General features: G+C 36.8%; 1 protein-coding gene and 1 pseudogene across 5 annotated transcripts; both read left to right on the top strand.

Moving 5' to 3' along the window:
* Window positions 1-4,881: 4,881 nt before the first annotated feature.
* On the top strand, window positions 4,882-7,723 carry LOC122014208 (annotated as a pseudogene).
* A 356-nt stretch (window positions 7,724-8,079) lies between these two features.
* Window positions 8,080-20,680, top strand: LOC122017015 (UPF0481 protein At3g47200-like). 5 transcript variants are annotated; one of them, XM_042574469.1, is made up of 3 exons: window positions 8,080-8,282; window positions 17,929-18,053; window positions 19,156-20,680. In XM_042574469.1, the coding sequence occupies exon 3, from the start codon at window positions 19,159-19,161 to the stop codon at window positions 20,347-20,349; it is 1,191 nt and encodes a 396-aa protein (XP_042430403.1). In that variant the 5' UTR covers window positions 8,080-8,282; window positions 17,929-18,053; window positions 19,156-19,158; the 3' UTR covers window positions 20,350-20,680. The 5 variants fall into 5 exon arrangements, with proteins under 5 accessions (XP_042430403.1, XP_042430404.1, XP_042430400.1 ...); XM_042574470.1 differs by lacking the exon at window positions 17,929-18,053 and adding an exon at window positions 16,576-16,710; XM_042574467.1 differs by having other exon boundaries at window positions 8,081-8,282; window positions 17,929-18,028.
* Window positions 20,681-20,902: the final 222 nt, after the last annotated feature.

Below are 20,902 nucleotides of genomic sequence, written 5' to 3'. Positions count from 1 at the left end.
TGGCTCCTCTCCGAGCGAAATGGCCAGCCATGCCTGGCCGATCGGCAACACTTCGTTGCTTGTGAATCCATAGAGTGGGGTCATCATTGGCCGCAACTCGCTCCGGTCAATTTGCAACTGGTCGAACGCCTTCTTAAATATAATATTCACCGAGCTTCCTATATCAACAAATGTTCGATGAATAATATAATTAACTATTACCTCTCGGATGATTAGAACGTTATCATGAGGGATCTTCACTCCCTCTAAGTCTCGGGGGCCGAAGCTGATCTCAAGTCCTTCGACCTTCTTTTTGCTATATCCAACAGCGTGTATTTCCAGTCACTGAGCGTGAGACTTCCTCGCTCGATTGGAATCATCGCCGGTAGGTCTACTAGCGATCATTCCAATTTCTCCCCGAGCGATGTTGTTCATGTTTTCTTCCTCTCGAGCTGAGGGTATGTTCCACTTAGTAGAAGCTCTGGTGGGACTCGCGTTATTCCTCAGCTGGGGCTAATGATGGCGTGGTTCGGCAGTCGTTCTTTCTTCATCCCTTCGCTCGGCTGATTGGCGGCGATATCCTTATGTGGTCGGTCTGCTAGCTATTGGTGTTAGGTTGTAGCAGTCACACGTGTTGCAGGGGCAGATCTAGCATGCGGGGGGAGGGGGGGGTGGGCCCCCCCCCCTTTACCGGCGGTAGAACGTCTAGTATTATGGGGTTCCACCGGTGGAGATAGACGATACCGCCCCTTGTTCCATGTAAAAATCACCCCTCCATGCTTGAATTCTTGGATTTGTCACTGGCGTGTTGTGTGTCGTCGACTAGTGGAAGGAGCAGAATAGTGGCGTCCATGCCTTGCCTTTTGCAGCTTTTGGGCGACTAGCTGCTGCACATGCTGCATGGCATACGTCTTGGGCTCCTGGTGTGGTTGTGCTCCTCTCGATCGAGGCCCCTTGGGGGGTTGATGGCTACTCGATGGTCGTCGCTCGGGCCCTGCTATGGGCTCGGCAAACGCCTCCTTTCTTCTAGCTGCTTGGGCTTCCTCTATGTTTATGTATTCCATGACCCCCCCTGAGCAGGTGGTCGAAATCCCTCGGTGGCTTCCAGATGAGTGATCGGAAGAACTCCCCTTCGGTGAGACCTTGGGCGAAGGCGTTCACCAATACTTCTGAGGAGACCGATGGAATATCCATGACCACCTGATTGAAGCGATGGATGTAGACCCTCAATGCCTCCCTGAGTCATTGCTTCAATGAGAACAGATTGACGTTTGTCTTCTTGTGATGATAACTACTGGTGAAGTGGTGTAATAACGCGGATCAGAAGTCTTTAAAACTATGGATCGATCTGCTCAGCAATCGCCTAAACCATCGTTGCGCTGATCCGGAGAGGGTGGTGAGGAAGACCCGACACTTCACCCTGTTGGTGTACTGATGAAGTGTAGTCGCATTGTCACTTGGCCAAGTAATCATCGGGATCGATTGTTCCGTTGTATTCCTCGATCGTCAGTGGGGTGCAATGTCTTGGCAAAGGGTCGTCCAAAATCCTCTGAGAGAATTGTTGATTGATTCACTCGGGCGAATCATCGTTCCTTGGTGCTTTCCCTTTCCGTGCGTCCCGAACGAGCTCATCATTCGAGGAAGATCCCCGGTCCTTGTCTGCTCGACACTATTCCTCTAAAGGAGTCCGGAATAGTGCTCAATGAAAGGGGATTGACACACTGGGTATCTCCCCATATGAGTCGGTCGACTTCTTGTTCTATCCTCGAATGTATGTATGATCAGTTTGGTCTCCGTATCCCACTTGATGATTCGCTGTTGATGTCGTGGGCTCATGCACTTGGCGCTAGGCCAGCGCCTGTTGTTGTTGTTAATCCACCATTTTTATCGCTCAGGCTTGTATCAGCATGTCAAACTCCTCCTTTGTTAGTGTCATGATGATGAGTCGTCCAACGTCCTCCATCTTATCATTTCGGATGCAGGCTACTTTCCCACAAACGGTGTCAATATGATGCTGTCCGAAATCGAGAAGATGGCTAGTTGGGGATGTGGCTACTACGTTGACTAGATGTAGACCGGCCCCACTCTGCAAAACAAGCAACACCAGTGTCGACCCAGGGAAGGGGTTCCTGACATTTGCCCTTCGACGCTTAAGTCAGTCGCTGGAATTGTAGAAGAAAGTGGAGCAACAGTAGCATAAGCACAAATAGTGAATCACACGTACCTCCGTCAGTGTATGAACCCTCCCTTTATATAGAACCCTGGTGGGTGACGTGCACACTCCTCGAGGCATGGGCACATTCTCCAATGTGTCCTATGAAAGGACCTATCAGAAAAGTGTCTCTGATACCATACCTTAATAGGGTGTGCATATCCCTAATAAAACAATAGAAGCTTCTGCCGTATGATCCGCCTGTTGACCATGTATTGTGTCAGCAGTACTATCTCCCAAAAGGATATTGAAAGATATGGCAATGATCCCGCTACTCGGCCAAGTGGGGTAGCCGCTCGGCTGGGGACTCTTCCGCTTGATCGGCCTCAGCTGTTCTTCTTTGCAGCGATTGGGTATAGTAGACTGCCGCCTCCCGATCGAACAAGCGTTCCGATCTCCTGGTGTTATTCCGCTCCGTACTGAGCGTCTGGCGATCTTACTAGCCTGATGTCGATCGGACATTGTCTCCTCGACTGATCCTTGTAGTCGACCTCCGCTCGACCTCTGTAGGTGAGTCCTTTGACATCCTGACGGTGATCATCTTGACTTTAATCTCCACTTAGGTAATTGACCTGTATCGAACTGGCACCCTTTTATCACCGCATCAAGTGCTTTAGAAAAGAAATAGACCATACTAGAGTCATTCATTTTTTTTTTTTTTTTGCTTAAAATATGATTGAAAATTTTTAATCATATATCCCTTGTCTAAATGTGCATTGACATCTAATTAGTTTCATACATGATCTTGTGTGATGTTTATTGTTTTAAGAGAGGTATGAAAAATCTCCTGTTTTATCTGAAAAAGTGCACCCTCTTTTGTTTCCAAGATACCATCTCTTTTGTCTTTGGCAATGATTGACAACCCATCCTCTATGGTTACAGACTCATCTTAGTAAATGCTTATCATTTTTCTTCTATGAGATTAATCTCTTCTCTTGTTTTTAGGTTGCAAATTCAAAGGGATTCTTGTCAAGTTTAGCAACAAAGGTACATCATCAGCAAAGTTATTTCTCTGTTAATATTTCCATAGCCTACTATATATTGCGATCTCATGCACACTACTATTAACAAAGTATGGCCAAACTCTCCTTCAGCATTTATATAAATAACAAGATACATAAATGTAGTAGAATTGGTCTACTGGCAAACTCTTAGATCCAACATATCTACGTAGTGAAGGATAATCTGATGTATGGAGCTCCCACCAATACGGGATATTGGCGGGTCCGGTATACAATTTTATCTTGTATTGCAAAAGACATCTATGAAGTAGTATAATTGTAAAATTGAAAGGCAATTAGCTTCTTGTCTTTGTTTGCAGATTAGTTGTTGAATGTAGCTTAAACTATATGAGTTATTGAACTTAATTAGGAACAGGATGAGTTTCTAAAATATTAGGCATTATAGGCTGTAACAAATCTGACCACTCGTCAAACAACATAGTTACAGTCAATTCCCTAACAAAAATCAACATAATCCCCTTTCTGGTAGAGATGAAGTTAGATCAATCATATCATATATGTAAATCTTAAATTGTTGCAACACCCCAAACCTCGCACTTGGCTGCACAACCAAATCAGGACAAAAGAAAACCAACTACTCATATAGGAACAATATGAACAAAATCGAGAGAATAATTACATTCGGCAATCTGCGTACCAAAGAAAATGGAGACCTACACAGATGACAAAGCTATAAAAGTGAGTCAAAGATAAAAGGGCAGCTCCGTGCAAAAAGTTTCCATCAAATATAGAATCCTGAAAAAAAAAATTGAATCATATTAGACTTACATTGTATTGTAAAAAGTTATTTTCACAATTCAAACTCGTGATCATAAAGTTATATGACAATAACTTAGCACCAAACCTCCTCTTTAAAAACAAAAATCTGAATATCTATCAGTAGTCATTGTTAATGTCAGATCCGTTTAGACCAGTTTTATCCTTTCATCTTTTTTTTAAAAAACAATATCTTTGACTTGTTAACAATAGCTAGGAATAGAAACTGCTAAAAGTCAACTCTTTTCATCCAATTGCTTTGCATCTACTTAAATATTAGGGAAACTGTCCTGAGATCTATCCTCCTCATGGGATTGATCCTCCAGTCTCCAGGGAGATAAGAGACAAACAATGATCGATGGATGGTTAGTTTTCCTTATCCTCTCCTATTATATTTGATCATCAAGATATGAAGAGGAGTTTTGGTGTAACGGTAAAGTTCGAATCTTGGAAATAATTTTTTATAAAAATAGGATAAGATTACGTATAATAGATTCTTCCCCAATACTCTGCATGACGGAAGACCCTTATATAATATAAACTTACAAATTTCGGACTTTATCTCCTACGTAGATTCAAAGAACTTTCCTTTTAAAACTTCAATAATTCCCTCTGATATAAAAAATATCTTGTTTAATTTATTTTAATTAGAGTTGACAATATTAAACAAGCGTGGTTCATGATTACGTACATGACATGAGCTGGCATGCTTACACTAACTATTGTAGTCTTTAAAACATTTAATATGACCTTTGATTGAATTATTTTGATAACATTTACATTATCCATTAATTTTTTAATTAATAATTTAATTAAATTATTATTATTTATTAATAACAAGTGGATTATTTAATGTGGCATCCATTCATGCTCCTAATCTATATAAAAGGGGCTAGCTATCTCATTGAAGAAAGCAAATGCATGGCTATGAGATGCTTCTCCGATAGGATGAAGATGTGAATATCATCGGCCGGGCAATCACTTGAGTTGTATGCCTTCTTAATCCTTCAAAGCGTATGCATTCTCTTCTTAATTACTTTTTTTTTTCACACAAAATGATGACTAAGATACCCTATTCTCTTAGGAATATTGTTTGCAAAGAAAGTTATAATAATTATCATTAATGAATATTATATTTTTTGGATTGGACTATCCTTTAATTTAAAAAAAGTGCATCATATATAGTCAACTAAGTTTTACTTTGTCAATTTTTTTTATAAAATATTCTGTCATCATTATAACATCCATCATCTCATAAAAAACATGAGATCCACTACCATATTAATATATTTTTTAATATTAACACTCATTATTTATAGGTCACACAGTTCACTCAATCATTTTAAAATTATATCATATTAAATAAATATATTTTAAATATGTTTTAAAATATTTAAATTATTATTATTATTTTTAATAACAATCTTACTTTTAAAAATAATTTTATTAATTTTCAAAAATAATATAAATTTTTTAAATAAATAAAATTTAAAACTTAATTAAAAAAAATTACACCCACCCCACTTTACTTGAACACGTTGAAAAGAAGAGGTGTTATAACACTCCTTTATAATCATTGGGCAAAAGACGATAATGCTCGCCCCCAGCGCCCCCGTGGACCTTGCCCAAGGCTATCACGAGGGGGGTTAATCACGGTAGCTTAAGGGGTTAAGGGCGTAGTGGGTTGAGGGACACGGGGATAAGGGATTCACGCCCTTGCTGCCGCCGCGATTCGAACCCATGTTTTCATTGGGCAAACTTCTATGCCCCAACTACTTCGGATAACCCCGTGGTTTAACACTAAATATCCCATTATAACATGCATTGTGGATGCCCTGATGGTTTATAAAAGAGTTTCTTTTTATAAAATATTGATGGAAAAATAATTGGAAAATCATATCCACTTTTAAAGTTTTCTTTTATTTTCTCGAATCTTAATATTTCTATATGTTTCATATTTATCTCTAAGACTTTATTTATACATAAAAATAAACATTAAATATCGTTTTTTTAAAAAAAATTAGAATTGCCTCTAAAGACGTTGGTGATTCCTGCACTTGTTATAAAAATATTAAATTTTACTATTTATTTAATTTTACATTTGCTGTTAATGTTTTATTTTATTTTTAATATAATAGACTGCAATAATACTCGTTCATTTTTCAAGTTTATAATTTCTCTCTATCATCTTCCCATGTTATGACATAACATAACATGCTAAACAGAATCATTAATATTGGATCTTGCTTTTTTTTTTTTTTTTTTTTTTTTTTTTTTTTGTAAATCTTGGAATTTTGTTCTAAAATTTAATACCAACATATTAAAGTTTTTTATTTTTTCCATTTAAATTTTATTTTAACTATTCTAATTGTATAACTTTTGTTTGCTAGCTACAGATAATGGAGAATAAAGATAGTACTTCTACAGTCGACATAGACGCGGAATGGGCAAGTGAATTGAAAAATAAGTCAAGCTATGAAACAGAAAGACAAGTTAGGGATCAAAATTCAACCATCTTTAAAGTCTCAGAATTTTTGCGAAGTGTTCAGCCTAAAGCCTATGAGCCAATGATCGTTTCGCTCGGACCTTACCACTGCCATCAACCTCACCTTCAAGACACCAATCAGCTTAAGTGGCTCTTGCTCAACAAATTGTTGGAAAAGGGTTCTGAAAAAAGTCTAAAGAACTATCTCATACTCATCAAGAAAGAAGAAACCAAAGCACGAACTACTTACTTTCAACCTCCAGCCGACATGTGTGAAAAAAAGTTCATCGAGATGATGTTGTTGGACTGTGTGTTTGTCATTATGATCTTGTGGTTTTGGAAGGAGGACGGAAGCGGATTGAAAGCAATAGAAAAGCCGATCTTTATGAGCGGGCAAGGATCATGGAGAATAGTGGCGCGAGACATGTTGCTATTGGAGAATCAACTGCCCTTCTTTTTGCTTGAGGCTTTGTTCGACAAAGCATTCCCTAACATGCGTGGTAGTCTAAAGGAATGGGTGGTCCAATTCTTCAGTGGCTTTGTCATTAATAACGAGATATCACGAGTGCCTAATGATGCTACTCGCGAGTTCACCACATTCTCCATCTTTTTTACTTATGCATTGTGCCGTTAAACACAAGTATAAGTATTAATGCTCCACCCGATCATCATCGTCAGTCAAGTTGGAGGAGGCTAGGATGGCTTCCGAGTGCGACTCGCCTGAAGGAGACGGGAATCGGATTCAGGAAGAAGCGAAAGCCGACGAATTTCTTAGACATCAGCTTCAAGGGAGGGGTTCTGGAGATCCCTCAGATCGAGGTGGACGAAGACACCAACATCCTGTTGAGGAATCTCATCGCGCTGGAACAGTGTCGCATTAACGGCAGTACTGCCGCTGGCGACGACGACCCCATCACGGCTTATGCTTTGTTCATGTCTTGCATCATTGACACCGCTGCAGATGTGGAAATACTCCAGCTAAAGGGGATCATCGTCAGCAGGCTGGGCAACAACGAACAGGTCGCCCAGTTCTTCAACAGACTTTGCAAGGAGGTGGTGGTGGACTACGACAGATGCGACATTTCACGAGTCTTCAAGGAAGTTAACGAGCACAGGAATTCTGCATGGAACGCATTGCGTGCGGACCTTAACCGCACATACTTCGGCGATCCACGGTCAAGTCTCTCATTCATGACAACTATTTGGTCCCTTTACATTGCGGTCATGCAACTCGTTTTGGCTTTTCTAAATTCTCGTCGACGGGGTTGACGGACTGTATCGAGTCGATCACTTTGTAACTTGTTGCAATATTTTTTAAGCCAATAAAATTTAACTAAGCTGCAAATTGAAAAAATTAATTCTCAAATAGTTCAAGCGACTAATAGATCCTATAATCCATTATCGATATTTTTTTTACACTATAAACAATACCTGATTTAGTAACTAAATTAGCAATGGAGATTAAAATCCCTCGCTAAACTAGAGATGAATATTAAAATCCGTTTCTAATTAATAACAAAATTTCCATCATTATTATGATAGAATTTAATTCCTATCAATCAACAGCGACAAAATAGAGACGGAGTCTCTTCTTTGTCACTCTGTTAGCGATAGAAATATATAATTCTGTTGCTATTTAAATCCCGTCGCTAACATAGCGACGGAAAAAATATTCCGTCACAATTTTGGCGATCAAAATTAGGGCTAAATCCCGATCTCATGTTCCCCGATCTTGTGCTCTCCGATGTCTTCGACATTCTCTCTGATCTCCGGTGTCCTTCCCTCTTCGATCTCCGACGTCTCCGGCATCCTCTCCTCCTCAATCTCGGTACGCTCCTCTCCCCTTCCCTCTCCTATCGTCTTTCATGTCGTGAGTTTGTGTCCACGCGCTTGGCCGGTTGTGAGCTCGTGGCGGCGAGCTTGGTCGATCATGAGTTTGTGACCACGAGCTTGGCCTATCGTTAGCTGACGACTGCAAGCTTGGTTAGCCATGAGTTTGGGCAGCCAAATTTACCCCAGCACTATAAAAAAAATGGACATCAGGACCGGAAAATTAGTAGTGGTTGATAAAGTGGTTGTAAAAGTATAACCAATAGAATCGGTTCAAGTAAACCGCTCCAAATACCACTTCAGTTGATCTTTTTTTTTGAAGCGGTTGTTAAACCTTTGCTGTTGAACACATATAAATTTGGTCTTTGAAACCCCTTCTATAAATTTGGTTTAGAAGTGGATTAAGATTGCTTCTAAAGGTCGCATAAGAGATAAAAAAAAATACGCTCGTATCTCTTATTATTTTCACAATTCTAGTAATTGTTTCTGTTCTAGCGACCCTCTCTTTTCCAGAGACCATATCTATTCCAGTGATCCATCAAAATAATTGCACTCTAGCATTATCCTTCCACATCCGCTTCATAAATCACCTTTGATTTTGTTTGTTGACGTAATTTTTTGGTTTAGTTTTTACAGGGGTTACAATCTTTTTAAGTGTTAATGGTGATAAAATTCTAATCGATTAGGGTTTGTCTTGGGGCTATAAATTTATAAAATTTTCCATTAAATCCCTAAATTTATCTTTTTGTCTACTATATTCATATTATTTTTCAAGTTTATTATTGTATTTTGCTTACTGCTGGTCTACTATGCTTGCCTTGATATGATTCTCTGCTAATGTATTGTGAGTGCAATTCAAGATGGCAAAAGGGAATTGTTACTAAAAAAAGAAGAATAGGAATCTGCACTTATGTGTTAGCTCTCTTAGGTTGTGTGCCAAGTGCTAATTACAAGTTATTGATCATTAAAAAAAAAATCTGAATGAAAACATATGCTTGCTCATTGATGTATAGTGATTGTTCTTCCTCAAATTCAATGCAGTTTCAATTCTTGAAAGACTTGTTTCAGTGTTAATTAGAATCTTATTTTCAGACAACCCTTCATACCTCAGGTTTGAAAATTCCTAAAACATGGATTCTTTGAAACCGGCTTCTTAACAGCTCTTGTTCCAGAATTCAAGTGGTTTAAAGGAGTGTTTGGTAGAGTTTCGATTAAGCGTTTCTTAGATTCTAGCTACACGGAAGCACTCACTTTTGAGTGTTTGTGAATGTCAAATTCTGTTTCAACTTTTATAAATTTTACTCGAAATCTATAAGTAAGGATTTAATATTTCTTCTTAATTTTGTTTTTTTTATTTATGATCTAAAATTAAAAATTGACATTTATGTTCTTACTAAATGAATCTACTTTTTTTTCTTGCTTTAGTAATCATATTTTATTATAAGTATTTCTTTTTAAATAACATTTTATATTTTTATATAATTTATATTTCTAGAATTTTTATACATATTTATGTGTATTTATATAAATTTTGTCATTTTTAAAATATTTTTATTTTTATTAATTTTATATATGTTTTCAAACATTCATGTTATAAAAATAATTAATTTTGATACAATATTCAAATAATAATAATAATTATATAAACACTCATGTTTATTTTTTTCAAACAATATTCATGTTTAAGGATTATCATTTAACTAAAAATTTAGTTAAAAGCAATTATTCATCAAATACTCCCGCTTTACCTTGTATTAGCTTTTGACTTATATTTCCGAACACTTCATACTTTAACTTCTCACTAATTTCAAAATAATCTCTATAAAAATCACTTTTAAATAAGTAAAAACTCTCCCAGACACTCTCTAAATATGAGTTCTGAATGTCTGAAATATAGAAGTACTCCAAGCTTGAATCTGACATTGATATCTGAATTTCTGAAACTCCTATGAAACAAAGGTTATCTGCGTTATCTTTGTGCCAATTTGGAGGAACGTGTGCAAGCTTTTGGAAGGCAAATGTTTTCAGATTGAAATAGAAACACTAAGTTCAAATTTAAAATAGAAATGAGAAACCTACAGAAATGAAACCGAACATGATGTACCGACCTAAACCTATTGCATGCTAAGTTTCTTATACAACTCCTTGATGAGTGAAAAGCACAAGATGTAAGGAAGATGTTCATTCTCCACACCAATCCAATTGCTGAACCACTCGAGATACAAATCAAAGAGTTTCACTCATGAATCTGATTTCTAGCTGAACCAGAATTCTGATTTTTGAATCAAGTATTTTAGCAATTGCAATTTAAGAATTGAGAAACTTGTTTTCAAAATGTTGCTATTGAGTTACTCCAATCTTAATTGGTTCTTCGCCCATACAATTAAGAGAGTTGACAAATATGGTTGTGCACTTGGCGATCCTAGGCTCACGACATAGGAGGAGTTTGATAGAGGAGATTTGGAGTCATCAATGGCTCACAAACACAGGATAGAGTCGTAACATGGAGGTTGTGGAGCTACACACGGCTAGAGGATGTAGCATAGAGCTCCGACAGTGATGATGATGGGACACATATAGCATGGAAGGGATTAGTCACATGATATCCAAAGGTTTATATGAATTAAAGCAAGCACCTAGGGCATGGTATGAACGGTTATCCAATCACTTGATATCCAAAGGATTTAACCAAGGTCAAATAGATCCGACCCTATTTGTAAAAATCGTAGAAAAAGACATCTTCATAGCCCAAATCTATGTTGATGATATAATTTTTGGCTCAACCAACTCTAAACTTTTAAAAGAATTTATTAAACTAATGGAAAATGAATTTGAAATGAGTTTGATTGGAGAACTTAACTTTTTCTTAGACTTACAAATCAAACAAACCAAAGATGGAATCTATATTTATCAAACTAAATATGCTAAGGAATTAATTAAAAAATTTGGCATGGAAAATTCAAAAATTATAAATACTCCAATGGCAACCAACATCAACATTGACTCTGACCCAGAAGGAAAACCAATAGACCCAAAGTACTAAAGAAGTGCAATAGGTAGCTTACTCTACCTAACTGCAAGTCGACCCGATATACTATTTGCAGTAGGTATGTGCGCAAGATACCAATCTTGTGCAAAAGAGTCGCACCTAACATATGTTATAAGGGTATTTAGGTACATTAAAGGTACACTAAATGTAGGACTCTGGTACTCTAGAACTTGCACCTTTTACCTTTTTGGCTATTCTGATTCAGACTATGCCCGGTGCAAACTAGACAGAAAAAGCACAAGTGGTAGCTGTCAAATTCTAGGTCAATACCTAGTAAGTTAGTCAAGCAGAAAGCAACACTGTGTTGCTCTATCCACTACTGAAGCTTAATACATAGCCCCTAGGAGAGTGCTTCTCAACTTTTGTGGATGATGCATATACTAAAAGACTATCAACTAGAATACAAAAATATAAAAATTTTAATTGACAATATGAGTTCAATTAATCTAACCAAAAATCTAATTCACCACTCAAGGACTAAACACATAGAGGTAAAACACCATTTTGTAAGGGATCATGTAGTCAAGGGTGAAATTGTACTCAACTATGTCGAGTCCAAATCAAACCTAGCTGACATTTTCATAAAACCCTTACCTGAACTTGAGTTCAGTGCACTTAGAAGGCAAATAGGAATGTGTTGGGTAAAATAGATTTTGATTTTCAAATCAGTTTTCTACCTTTATTCTTATTTTCAAAATCATCTTGTGTTTTAAAAACTCTAGGAAAAATTTTGTTTTCAAAATCCTAATTTTTCTTAGATTTTCAAATTTGGACTTAACCTAGGCTCTACCCTAGAAATCATGTTCCCCTAGAATTCAGCCAGAGCATCTCACAAACACCTAGGCTTACCTTGATTGTGCTTGAAAAACTTAGAATGGTGTGAGATGCATAGGGTTCAGCCTAGACTCAAGAATGCTTATATCTGTGCATCAATATGAGTCTGGGCGTTAAATACCTAATTTACAGTAATCAAGTCAAGTCATCCAGCCCTAGTCAAATCTAACTGGATCTATTGACTTAACTTGACTAACCAAGTGAAACCTGTTGTCCTCTAGACAATCAGCTAGTAGCTAGATGGTTAGACATGTGGCCAAGAAATTAAGTATTTGATCGTTTAGGGTTACTCATCTTGCACATTAGGGCTCTGATACCTTACTAAAAGAACTTACTTAGCTTGCAATCAATTTAACTCAACTCATGCTTGGATGTTAAGGTTTAAACTTATTGCTCCTCCTTGGCCGTTAAATATTTTGGAATACATTATTCATTTAAATATTTTTTAAAAAATACTCTTAGACTTTCTTAATATTTTTTTTAATATATACTTTTCAAAGTCTTTTGAAAATTTAGTAAAGTTTATTTTTCAAAAAGCTTGTTTAAAATTAAGAAAATATTTACAACAAAGCTTTTCAAATTTAACAGAGTTTGAAAACTTATTCTTCTCCAAAGATTTCAACTAAGTTTCAAAATTGGCTAAAGTTATTTTTTAAAGTAAACTTTTTACTAGCTCTTTACACTTAGTTGAAAGAAAATTATCTCTTTAGACATTTAGCTAAGAATTTTACAATGAAAATTAATTATAAAAAGCTAAGTGTTTTCTTTAAAAAGTTTTTCCCAAACTTAATTCAATTTTCGTACTTAAGAAAATCCCTTTTTAAAGACTTTTAAGGTTAATGAAATTTTTTTAAATAAAGTCTTTAAAAAAAAACTTGAGTTTTCAAAAACTTTGGCTAAACAGAGTTGTTTTGCACTTAAACTATTTTCACATAGCAACATTTTTATTAAGTTTTTCCTACAAAATTTTCCCCACAAAGTTTTAAAAGCCAGGCGTTTTTGGGCTTCAGCATTTTTACTATGTTTTTCCTACAAAGTTTTTTGATATATGGCAAAGGGGGAGAGTAAGACAGAAAATTCAAATTAAGGATAAGAGTTCTCTTATTAAGGGGGAGCTTGAAAATTTCAAACTTACCTTTTATAAAGTTTAAAATTTCTTTAGCTTGTACTTAACTTGTTACTTAAGTATGTTTACGTTTATGCTTAAACTTCCTATTTAAAAACATGCTTATGTTTATTTATGCATTTTGTTTTACTTAACTTCGAATTTGAGTTGCCATAATAAAAAAGGGGGAGATTGTTGGTGCGGGAAATATCAGACGATCGAACCCAAGTTTTGATAGTGACAAAGGGTTCAAAGTTAAGTTGTCTTGTGATCTAACAAGTTCATGGAGCTTGCAGGAAAGTTCTAAGTGGTACTTAGGCAAAAGTCCTAGCTGCGGTTAGGTAGGTGGAAAACCCTAGGGGGTGGTAACCCTAGGCCATAGGGGGTAGTAACTCTATGCGGAAAGTCTTGGCGGGTCGAGGGCTTCAGGCAAAAGTCCTAGGGGGTAACCCTAGGTGGAAAGGTCTAGTGTCGCGAATCAGGTGGAAGACTGGACGGGTCGGGAAGCGGAAGTCCAGCAGAAAGTCTGGAAGCTTCGAACGCTGAGCAAAAGTCCAATCGATCTGGAGGATCGCACTGGCAACAGGTAAATCTCCTGAGTGGAGTAGGTGAGGACGCGTTCCCCGTAGAGTGAACAGTAGGCGTCGGGTCGACCTAGGGTTTCTGGTTGGAAATCCGAAGTCAGACCCGGATAGTCTGATAACTGTCGATTATATCATTTATCATATTTCTGTGCTAACTTTGTTTTGCAGGGTTTGTGTTTGGGACTAATACATTTTGCAGGAACAAAGAAGCACATTTGACCTCGAATGAACAGTGTCTGAGGCGCCTCCAAGGAGGCGCCTCGGGTGCAAGCCGAAGCCAGCTGTCCAGAGGAGCTGGAGGCGCCTCGGAGGAAGCTGGAGGCGCCTTGGACCAGGGATTGAAGGCGCCTTGAGGAGGCTTGAAGGCGCCTTAAACCTGATAAGGTGCGACCAGGTTTGCGTTGATCCACCCGTGCGACTCGACGGCCTGGAGGTGCCTCGGACAGGCTTGGAGGCGCCTCCAGCACAGTATAAAAGAAGGGTCGAGGCAGAGGCTTAGGACATCAATTCTAAAGCTGTTATTCATCAACGTACTGCTCAAAAATGACCCAGTGAAGCTACGACGAGTTTTCGACAACCCAAAGCTACAAGTTCTCCTCTTCGTATTGTCGGTATAAGTTACTGTTAGTACTTTCAATTGTAATCTCTTCTTGTACCGAATTTGCGATTTGATAGTGAATTGGCCACAGTAATTGCTCAACGAGCGAGGACCTTGGAGTAGGAGTCGTCCAAGGCTCCGAACCAAGTAAAAATACTTGGGTCCTTTTTTGTGTTTGCTTTTATTATTATTTTCGCTGCATTACACTCGAACGCTTTATGAATTCGAATCGAACGAAATAGCCATGAGCGCTATTCACCCTCCTCTAGCGCTTCTCGATCCAACAAATTTTAACCCATCTAGTTTTTGTTGCCAAGCAATCAGCTCCCACTCCATACAGTTAGACTTGTTTGCCAATCAGCTCTCAGCTGATTCCACATACTTGGATTTGTTTGTCAAACAATCAGCTCCCAACTGATTTCGCACACTTGGACTTGTGCCAAGCAATTAACTCTCGGTTGATTACACACACTTAGACTTATTCGCCAAGCTTCAGCTCCCTACTTACTCTACCTGGTCTTGTTCCTTTGATTCCCAACCAAGACTTAGCTCTTGCCGTATTACAATAAGGTCTTTAGTTGCCTAGCTGCACTAGAATTTCACCACCGTCTAGTTCCAATCAGGACTTCATTTGCCTAGCTTTACGAGGACTTTTTGCTTGTTAAGTTACTTGCTCTTGCACACTTAATATCAATTCATTAGATCTTAATAAACCTAACTTTAATTTTTATCATACATCAAAACTTTAGATTAAATATTGTACTCTCAACACTAACACTGAGTTCGGGAGTGACTTGAACTTAACCCGGATGTGACTCGGACAGACTCAACTTGAGCTGGGTTGGAGTTGACTGACCTGAGCTTGGCTGAGTCAATCTTTATTTGACTTGATTCATCATGGGAACTGAGATGGACTTGTTATTGAACGAGTCTTGGACTGGCCACGTGGTCTTTTCTGTCTCTGCCACATCAGATAACTTTTTAAGATGCAACACGTATGAGAAGTTAATATAATGGAAATGAAAATGCTAGCTAAGATACACCTAGAGTTACTAGAAACGATATAATAAGAGGAAAAAAAACAAAGTCCTGAAAGCAATGAGGAGATGGCAAGCTAATGACGTGGCTCACTAATTGACTAGATGAAGATTCTTTGTATATTCTAAAAGTTTAAGGAATATTAATGTCGGGTCGGGAAGAGGTTTTCGATGTTGACCCTCCGATACTCAAATCAGTTCTCTAATCAAATGTAGAAAAATAGTGAAAAGATTATAGCTAGAGTGTGTAAGAAATTGAAGTTGTGTGCATACCTCTTCCTATAAATGAGAACCCTTTTTATAGTGCCATTGTAGTGTTTGCGCACACATCTCAAAGCACAAGCGTGTTTTTCCACACATACAGTGAAAAAACAACTCTGAAAGTGTCCTTGACACCATTCCTTAAGCAGTCACACCATTCTATGATGTAATAGCCTAGAAGCTTTTAAAGTACGATTCACCTGTTTTATATCAACAACATCAACTCCTAAAAGAATATACTTAGTAGGATTGGATAGAATCAACCCGAGCCTGGACATAACCAACCTGAGCCCGCTTGGCCTTATCCATGTCGCTCAGCTACAACTCTAGTCCGCTCGGCCATGCACTGATCCGCTTGATCGTACTCTAGTCCACTCGGCCGACTCAGACATCTTTCTTGACTTTATCTTAATCCACATCAACCTACCTTTCTGACTTTGGCTCACTTTGGTGGGTCCCTTGTAGTTATTGAACTTAATTAGGAACAGGGTTAATTTCTAAAATATTAGGCATTATAGGCTGTAACAGATCTGACCATTTGTCAAACAACATAGTTGAAGTCAATTCCCCAACAAAAATGAACATATATAATCCCCCTTTCAGTGAGTTCCCACCATCATAATCTTTGTCAAAGCTAAAAATTGCCCTCGATAAACATCAAAGTAAACAAGCTGACGTTTATACAAATGGAATTAACATGCTAACATGACCAAACTACTTGTATTCAAATCCTCAAACTTGTTTCGCAAGCACTACTTACTATACTTATGTTTATCCGAACTGTGCTTCTATGAATGTTTGAACTCTTGACAACTACTTTCAGTGAGTTTACCCCCAGCAAGTCTTCATGTCATGTGGTCAAGCCTCAAGGAGAATCGAAAGTTTAGTAGAGATGAAGTTGGATCAATCCTATCATATATGTAAATCTTGAATTGCGATTTGAACTCGTGATTATAAGGTGATACGACAATAATTTTATTTAGCACCAAACCTGCTAGTCATTGTTAATGCATGTCAGATTTTCTTACACCAGTTTTATCCCGTCATCTTTTATTAAAAAAACATTATCTTTGACTTATTAACAATATCTAGGAATAGATAATACTCAAAGTCAACTCTTTTTAGTTTTCACCCAATTGACTTACATGCATCTACTTAAATATTAGGGAAATTGCCCAGAGATCTATCGGTTAATTCGATCATGCCTGTACAGGCAGTGCCCCAACCTCTCACATTGGGATGGTGGAACTCACACTTAAGTAATGGGTCCCACCCCCTCATTGTGAGAGGTTAGGGCACTACCTATATAGGCAGGGTGAAATTTACCAGATCTATCCTCTTCATGGGATTGATCCTCCAGTCTCCAGAGAGATAAGAGACAATCGAATCAAAAGTGATATACATCTTAAAGAACCCTAAACATTTCTTAAGTCAACCGTGATGTATAAGAACAAAAAGTCATTGTATTGTTTCCGTGGGCATTGTTGCAACAATGAAGTTGCATGATAAATTATGTGTAATTGCTTTAGTTTAATTGGGTTTTCATACTTTAAAGGAATTTGAGTGAGTCAAAAGCAAAGTGGTTGAAGCAATTGAGCAAATTAAAACGTACAAGGAATGACGTCACCATGTTAATTAGTCAAAGTCAATTCTTTCCCTTCTAGATATAATAAGTAGGTAAGTTGTAATTTCCAACAAAAGAAAATATCTACTTTAAATTTTCAAGGTAAGCAAATATTGTTTATTTTATAAAAAGTATTTTTATTCGATTTTAAACTTTAAAATATTTGTATTCAAAATCATTATATAAACCCTTATATAATATAAACTTACAAATTTAGGACTTTATCTCCTACGTAGATTCAAAGAACTTTCCTTTTAAAACTTCAATAATTCCCTCTGATATAAAAAATATCTTGTTTAATTTATTTTAATTAGAGTTGACAATATTAAACAAGCATGGTTCATGATCACGTACATGCCATGAGCTAGCATGCTTACAATAACTATTGTAGTCTTTAAAACATTTAATATGACCTTTGATTGAATTATTTTGATAACATTTACATTATCCATTAATTTTTTAATTAATAATTTAATTAAATTATTATTATTTATTAATAATAAGTGGATTATTTAATGTGGCATCCATTCATGCTCCTAATCTATATAAAAGGGGCTAGCTATGTCATTGAAGAAAGCAAATGCATGGCTATCAGATGCTTCTCCGATAGGATGAAGATGTGAATATCATCGGCCGAGCAATCACTTGAGTTGTATGTCTTCTTAATCCTTCAAAGTGTATGCATTCTCTTCTTAATTACTTTTTTTTTCACACAAAATGATGACTAAGATACCCTATTCTCTTAGGAATATTGTTTGCAAAGAAAGTTATAATAATTATCATTAATGAATATTAGATTAATTATCCTTTAATATTACAAAAAAGTACATCATATATATATATATATATTCCAAAATACTCTTTCATCAACCCATACTTACTCAAATAACTTTGTAGGCTTCAAATTAATATCAATTAATGAAACATTTAATTTTTCTCTGAATTTATACATATTCATTTTTTAAATTTTAATTAGTTGATGCATAGTAATTAAGAGTATTTTTTTAAAAAGTGCAATCTTTACTTATTTTAAAGTTCGTTTAACAAAACCTCATAAAAGTTAATTAAACTAAAATTTTAAATAATAGAATAGGTATTAAGTATTCTGATTTTCTGTATTCTAAACAGATAAAAAAAAACATAGTAAACTAAGTTTTAGTTTGTCAATTTTTTTTTTCTAAAATATTCTGTATTTTTTTTTAAAAAAAATTCTGATGGTTTATAAAAGAGTTTCTTTTTATAAAATATTGATGGAAAAATAATTGGGAAATCATATCCATTTTTAAAGTTTTCTTTTATTTTCTCGATCCCTTATATTTCTATCTGTTGCATATTTATCTCTAAGACTTTATTTATACATAAAAATAAACATGAAATATCGTTTTAAAAGAAAAATAGAATTGCCTATATATAAACATGCTGTTGGTGATTCCTAAACTTGTTATGAAAATATTAAATTTTACTATTTATTTATTTTTACATTTGTTGTTAATGTTTTATTTTAATTTTTAATATAATAGACTGCAATAATACTCGTTCATTTTTCAAATTTACAATTTCTCTCTATCATCTTCCAACATGTATAACATAACATAACAAGCTAAACAGGATAATATTGGATCTTGCTCATTTATTTTTGTAAATCTTGGAATTTAGTTCTAAAATTTAATACCAACATTAAAGTTTTGATGTATTTACCTTTTATCTAGATTTTATTTTATTTTTTCCATTTAAATTTTATTTTAACTATTCTAATTGTATAATTTTTGTTTGCTACAGATAATGGAGAATAAAGATAGTACTTCTACAATCCACATAGATGAATGGGCAAGAGAATTGGAAAATAAGGCAATCTATGAAACACAAAGGCAAGTTAGGTATCAAAATTCAACAATCTTTAAAGTCTCAGAAAATTTGCGAAGTGTTCAGTCTGAAGCCTATGAGCCGATGATCATTTCGCTCGGACCTTACCACTGTCATAAGCCTCGCCTTCAAGTCACTAATCAGTCCAAGTGGCTCTTGCTCCACAAATTGCAGGAAAAGGACCCTGAAAAAAGTCTAAGGAACTATCTTAAACTTGTCAAGGAAGAAGAAATTAATGTGCGAAATACTTACTCAGAGCCGCCAACCGACATGTGTGAAAAAACGTTCATCGAGATGATGTTGTCGGACTGTGTGTTTGTCATTATGATCGTGTGGTTTTGGAAGAAGGAGAAAGGAGGAATGAAAGAAATAGAAAACTCGATCTTTAAGAACAGGCAACGATCATGGAGAACAGTGGCGCGAGACATGTTGCTATTAGAGAATCAACTGCCCTTTTTTTTGCTCGAGGCTTTGTTCAACTCCGCATTTCCTGATAAACACGGTAGGCTAAAGAAATGGGTGGCCCAATTCTTCAGTGGCTTTGTGGTTGATAAGATGCTAGAAGTACCCAAGGACACTAAGACAATTCATCACATTCTCCATCTTTTTTATTTATGTATTGTGCCATCAAACAGAAGTAGCAATGTTGTTTATGTTCGACCAACGATACGTCATGGCCCGAGGATGGAACGGGTACAAACTGCGACTCAATTGGAAGCAACTGGAATAAAGCTCGAGAAGAAGCGAAATGCAATGTCTTTCTTAGATATCACATTCGAGAAAGAGAAAGGGGTTTTAGAGATCCCCCAGATCAGGATTGATGGCGATACCAACATCCTCTTAAGGAACCTCATTGCATTGGAGCAGTGCCAAAAGAGCACTAATTGCTATGAAATTTCGACCTATGCCTGGGTCTTATCTTGCATCATTGACACTGATATTGACGTTGAACTACTGCACAAGAAAGAGATCATCATCGACAGGCTTAGCAATACAAACGAAGCTGTCAATCTCTTCAGCGAGCTCTGCAAGGAGGTGGTGGTCGACCACAAAAACTACTACATTTCAAAGGTCTTCAAGGAGGTAGAAAAATATCTACAAATGAACTGATTGGAGGTGGAGGAGTTAGCAAAATATCTACAAATGGAAAATTCACAAATGTAGACCAGCCCAATGGGACACGTGGACCCCAGGTTGAAGCTTGTGCTAAATCAATCACAGGTGCACGTACCACAGGAATGACCCAACACCAGGCCACAAATGCAAACTTACAGTTTCAAAGTAAATGGCAATATTTATGTATTGTGTCACTTAATTTGCTTGTAAAGCTAAATAGTTCTTATTGTGCTATAATTTGTAACAGATAAAGTGGGACTGATGTCCATGATATGCCATTTGGCAGACTACCGGTTGAAACCAAGCTATAACTGCCGTTGGGCCATTCATCTATCTATAGCATGGACGCTGAGGGGTGATTGAATGAAACACAAAACATATGTGATTGAATGAAAGCACCCAGTGCACAAGGTGGAGATCGCAGGGAGGGTTTGTCACTAGTCGAAGAGGAAGAGGAAGAGAGGCAGTGTAGAGAGACTTTTGACGTACACAATCCGTGCAGAAGACAACTTACCATCTGAAACACACAAGAAAGGCAAAAGTTTTG

This window comes from Zingiber officinale, chromosome 8B (genome assembly GCF_018446385.1).
Source record: "Zingiber officinale cultivar Zhangliang chromosome 8B, Zo_v1.1, whole genome shotgun sequence".
Lineage (NCBI taxonomy): Eukaryota > Viridiplantae > Streptophyta > Magnoliopsida > Zingiberales > Zingiberaceae > Zingiber > Zingiber officinale.
This window is presented reverse-complemented; position numbering and strand designations above follow the sequence as displayed.

Excerpts from the sequence above, each read along its gene's own strand:
- LOC122017015 (XM_042574466.1), top strand. The coding sequence starts at position 8,199 with ATGTCTTCGACATTCTCTCTGATCTCCGGTGTCCTTCCCTCTTCGATC. Across the intron at positions 8,283-19,155 it reads TCCTCTCCTCCTCAATCTCG|ATAATGGAGAATAAAGATAG; the intron begins GTACGCTCCTCT and ends TGTTTGCTACAG.